Source organism: Geospiza fortis, unplaced genomic scaffold (assembly GCF_000277835.1).
Source record: "Geospiza fortis unplaced genomic scaffold, GeoFor_1.0 scaffold29, whole genome shotgun sequence".
NCBI lineage: Eukaryota > Metazoa > Chordata > Aves > Passeriformes > Thraupidae > Geospiza > Geospiza fortis.
Genome location: NW_005054349.1, coordinates 5252389 through 5256881, shown reverse-complemented (window position 1 = coordinate 5256881; position 4493 = coordinate 5252389). Strand labels below are relative to the sequence as shown.

General features: G+C 56.2%; 1 protein-coding gene across 1 annotated transcript in view; it reads left to right on the top strand.

Moving 5' to 3' along the window:
* ARR3 (arrestin 3) overlaps positions 1–4287 on the top strand; it is a 6084-nt gene extending 1797 nt beyond the window's left edge. The window contains exons 6-17 of the mRNA XM_005423296.1: positions 28–87; positions 330–397; positions 676–811; positions 892–976; positions 1084–1156; positions 1651–1788; positions 2193–2276; positions 2530–2553; positions 2632–2684; positions 3080–3089; positions 3895–3897; positions 4188–4287. Of these exons, the coding sequence (XP_005423353.1) occupies positions 28–87; positions 330–397; positions 676–811; positions 892–976; positions 1084–1156; positions 1651–1788; positions 2193–2276; positions 2530–2553; positions 2632–2684; positions 3080–3089; positions 3895–3897; positions 4188–4287 (834 nt within the window). The remainder of the gene's footprint in view (positions 1–27; positions 88–329; positions 398–675; positions 812–891; positions 977–1083; positions 1157–1650; positions 1789–2192; positions 2277–2529; positions 2554–2631; positions 2685–3079; positions 3090–3894; positions 3898–4187) is intronic.
* The last annotated feature ends 206 nt before the right edge of the window (positions 4288–4493 follow it).

Below are 4493 nucleotides of genomic sequence, written 5' to 3'. Positions count from 1 at the left end.
GTTTCTCTCTCTCCCTGCTCTTCCCAGATTGCCACCAACCTGCCCTGCTCCATCACCCTCCAGCCTGGGCCAGATGATGTGGGAAAGGTGAGCTGCTGTCCCGTGCCTGTGTCCCCTGGACCATCCTCCCTGGGAAGGGGTTGAGTTGTGGGGTGCTAAAAATGAGAATTGATTCTCATGGCCCATGGGGTGAGGGGTAGGAAGGGAGGATGGCTGGAGTCAGAGCCAGGATCTCTGGGAATGCAGTGAGGGAAGGAAGGAACACCAGGAACCTAAAGCTCAGGCAGCTCTGAGCCCCTCCTGCTCAGTGACCACATATCTTCCCCCAGGCCTGCGGCGTGGACTTTGAGGTCAAAGGATTTTGTGCTGAAAATCTGGAGGAGAAAATTCACAAGAGGTATTTTCAAGGGATCCCTTTTCCCCCTTTTGACCCTAAAACTAAATCACAGGGTCTTTCTGGGGTGACCAGTTTAGGGGTCAGGCTGAGGGTCTCCTGTCAGCCTGTGCCATGCTTGGATGGGGAACTCTGCCAGAAACTGGGGCAGCGATCCCTGTGTCAGAGCCAGGAGAAACGTTCACCCTTTGGCTGGAGACACTGTGAAGTCCCCAGAGAGTCCCTGTGACCCCTTGTTGATGCTGTGGGGGACACTGGGGGTGCCACCTGTGTCCCCACAGGAACTCGGTGCGCCTCATCATCCGCAAGGTGCAGTTCGCCCCGCTGCAGACGGGGCCGGCCCCAAAAGCCGAGACCACCCGGCAGTTCATGATGTCAGACAAGCCTCTGCACCTCGAAGCTTCCCTGGACAGGGAGGTCAGTAAGGACACTGTCCCCTCTGCCAGAAACAGGGACCAGGATTTCTGGTCACATCACTGAACCTCTTCCCCCTGCAGATCTACTACCATGGAGAACCCATCAATGTGACCGTCAACATCAACAACACCACCAACAAGGTTGTGAAAAAAATTAAGATCTCAGGTGAGAGAGGGGCAGAAGGGACATGTCCCAGCACCCATCACTGACAGAGATGGGGACTTTGAGCCCCTGCCATGTCACCAACACGGCTCCCCCTTGTCTGTCCCCAGTGGATCAGATCACAGACGTGGTCCTGTATTCCCTGGATAAATACACGAAGACTGTGTGCACCGAGGAGATAAAGTAAGGGATGGGGGCTGGAGGTGAAGTGGCATTTCTGGGAGGGAGGAAGAGAAATGAGGAAGAGGAGGAGGATGGGACAGAGGATGTGACAGTTTTACACCAAGCAGCAAAAATGTCTGGGTTAGATGAGCAGGTACAGAGGAAGCAGAGGGCAGGAAAGGCCGTGGACTATGTCCCACCAGCACAAGCTGGTGGTGGCTGGGAAAGTCTCTGGGGAACGTGCACAGCTGGTCCCAGGCTTCTTCATCTCCTCACTTTGCATTTTTGAGACCAGACACAGCCTCTGCCCCCCTGAGAATGAGGAGGGAGGGAGCAAAGGTGGTGGGGAGAAAAAAGAAGTGGTTGTAGAGGGGAAAGAGAGGAGGGAACGAAAGGAGGAAATGGCCCAGCAGCTGCATGGGGAGGGCAGGGCTGACTCTGCACAGGTGCCTGCAGTGATGCTGAGCACCCCCAGGCTGGGGCTGGCTCTGAGCTCTTCTCTCCCACCCTTCCAGTGAGACTGTGGCTGCCAATTCCACCTTCTCCAAAACATACTCGGTGACCCCCCTGCTCTCCTTGAACCGCCAGAAGCGAGGCCTCGCTCTCGATGGCAAGCTCAAGCACGAGGACACCAACCTGGCCTCCACCACCATGTGAGATCTGCATGGGCTCCCCCAGCTCCCCACCACGCCTTCCCCCACTTCCCCCTGCTCTGGGCTCCCACCAAGGGCCCCTGAGCCCACCCCATCCAGCTGGAAAATGCAGAGATTTTGTGACATTGTCACCTCTCCATCCTATAGGAGAGATACACCTTCCCAGTTCCAATGTTGTTCAAAGCTCCTGAATCCCTCTGCAGAGCTCAAAGGGGCTTCCAGAAGTTTCTCTGTGGCTTCACCCAAGTGCCCTCCCCTCTCTTCTCCTGTTCTCCTCCCCTGCTAAATCCCAGTGCACCCCACATGGTGCAGGACACAGAAAAACCCTGGCACTGCCATGGGGGGGTGGATGGGGTCTGCAGGCAGCACTGCCCTCTCACTGTCCCCCTCTGCCTTTTTCCTAGCCTGAGACCTGGCATGGACAAGGAGGTGCTGGGCATCCTGGTGTCCTACAAAGTGAAGGTCAACCTGGTGGTGTCCCGAGGAGGGTGAGGCTCTGTGGGCAGGGGAATCAGGGGCCATCAGCTGGGGCTGTGCTGGGGGGTTTTGTACCCCAGGGAAATGAGAGGGCACTCACACCATGGGCCCCCTCATCCCTGCCCTGCTCCCCTGGGGTCACTGGGCTGCTCTCTGACCCCCACCCCTATGATCAACCATCTTCCACCTCAGTATAAAGCACAGCCTAACACCTCCCCTCCTCTGCCTTGGCTCATTTCTGTCCCTTCTCTCCTGCTGCCACAGCATCCTGGGGGATCTCACTGCCAGGTAAGGGGAGCTGCCTGTGGGGCTGGGACTGGGGCTGTGCTGGGCAGGATTCTTGACAGAGCTGCTTTTTCCTTCCAGTGATGTTGGGGTGGAGATGCCCGTCATCCTCATGCACCCAAAGCCTGATGACTGTGAGTTGTTTGTGGGATGCTGCCAAAAATCAGGGGGAAAGCGGCGCTTCTGCTTCAGGGGGAGCTGGTGAAAACAACTCTGGTGCAGCTGCCCCAGTGCCAAGGGCCCTGCTGTGCCCTCTGTGGGATGGGCACAGCTGTCCAGCTGTCCTGGGGCAGGGTGGGAGCAGTTTTCCCATGGGATGGGCACAGCTGTCCAGCTGTGCTGCACCCACGCTGTGTCCTGGAGCAGGGTGGGAGATGTCCTCTCCATTGCACCCTTCCCACTGTCCCTCTCTCCAGGAAAACACCCAAGCATTGAGGAGAGCTGTCACTTGAAATGTCCTTTGTGTATTAACCTGCACATCTTTTCTCTTCCCCATCCCTTTCTCCCTGTGCTTATCACTGGAATACAGCTAAGCCAAGGTAAAGAGATGTTCCTTCTAGCACACAAACCACACAGATCCATCACAGATGGATGTGACATCCCAGCTTGAGGTCACATCCTTGGATTAAACCACCCAGGTCTCAAAGCCCCGAGCCTGTGTCACAGCAGCCACTCTCCCAAATCCTGGGATTGGGATGTGTTCTGCAAACTCCCAGGGCTTATTTGACAATTCCCTTTGCTGCAGCCACAGCAGCTGCAAGGCCAGGCCTTGCCCTGTCCCTCAGAAGCAGCTGGCAGTGTCTTCCAGCCACAAGTGCCATCACTGGACAAGATGTCTCCATGGTCTTGGTCCCCACACAGAGTTCCCTGTGCTGCTGGAAGCCACGTCCCTGTGCCCCTGCACATTCCCCAGCACCAGAGGCCTCTTCTCCCAAATCAGCTTCTTCCAGCTGAAGCCACAGCTGGGACTTCTTCCCTCTGGGAAGCTGCAGTGCCAAATCCATTCCTGACACCATGGCCCCACCACAGGTTTTGTGTCTGGTTACACCCTGCAGCAGGATGTGAGCACTGGGATTTGGGGTCTGGGAAACCAGGATACAACTCCAGGCTTTCACAGTTATCCTTTTCACACCATCCCTTTCCCAGCTCAGTGAGAACATTTAAACTTCCAAAGAGGAAATCTCTTGGGTCTGTATCCACCATGGCTCCATGTAGGTTTTGCTAAATAATTTCACATTCCCAAGGTTTTGGAATCTCTTTTGCTGACTCTTTTTCTTCTGTTTTCTCCCCCACTTTTCACTTTGTGCTCTCCCTTGCTGTTACTCGCTGCTCGCCTTTCTCAAGGAGGTAACTCAGCTCTTTGTTTTCCTTTCCTTGTTTCCCCTTGGAAATGCAAAATATTGTGTGAAAAACCATCAGAAACTGCAGGCTCAACTTCTTGGGTTGTGCAGGCTCACAGTGATGGGGCCTGGGTTTGTGTGCTGGGGCCAGGCTGTGCCTCACAGTGACCTGACTGTTCTCAATGGGGTGACAGGGCCAGGGTGACCACTGTGCTGTCCCCATCAGGAGCAGGGTTTGGGCTCAGCAGGGATTTCCCCTCCTCCTGTGGGCTCACCGTGCTCTGCTCTCCCTTCCAGTGAGGAGGACATTGTCATCGAGGAATTTGCTCGCCAGAAGCTCAAGGGAGAGAAAGATGATGAAGATGAGAAGGAGGAAGCTGAGAAAGAGGAGAGCTAAGCTGACAGCCCCCCACACCCCAGTTTGGGACACAGCCACCTGTAGTGTCCCCACTGTGCCACACCTGGCACAGCCCCCTCAGCCCCCCACAGTCCCCATAGGTGCCCCCTCCTCCCCCACTCCAAGCCCTGGTAGTGGTGGTGAGAGCTGCTGCAGCTCCTCCCAGGCCCGCCACGCTGCCAAGCCCGACCGGGCTCCCCGTTCCC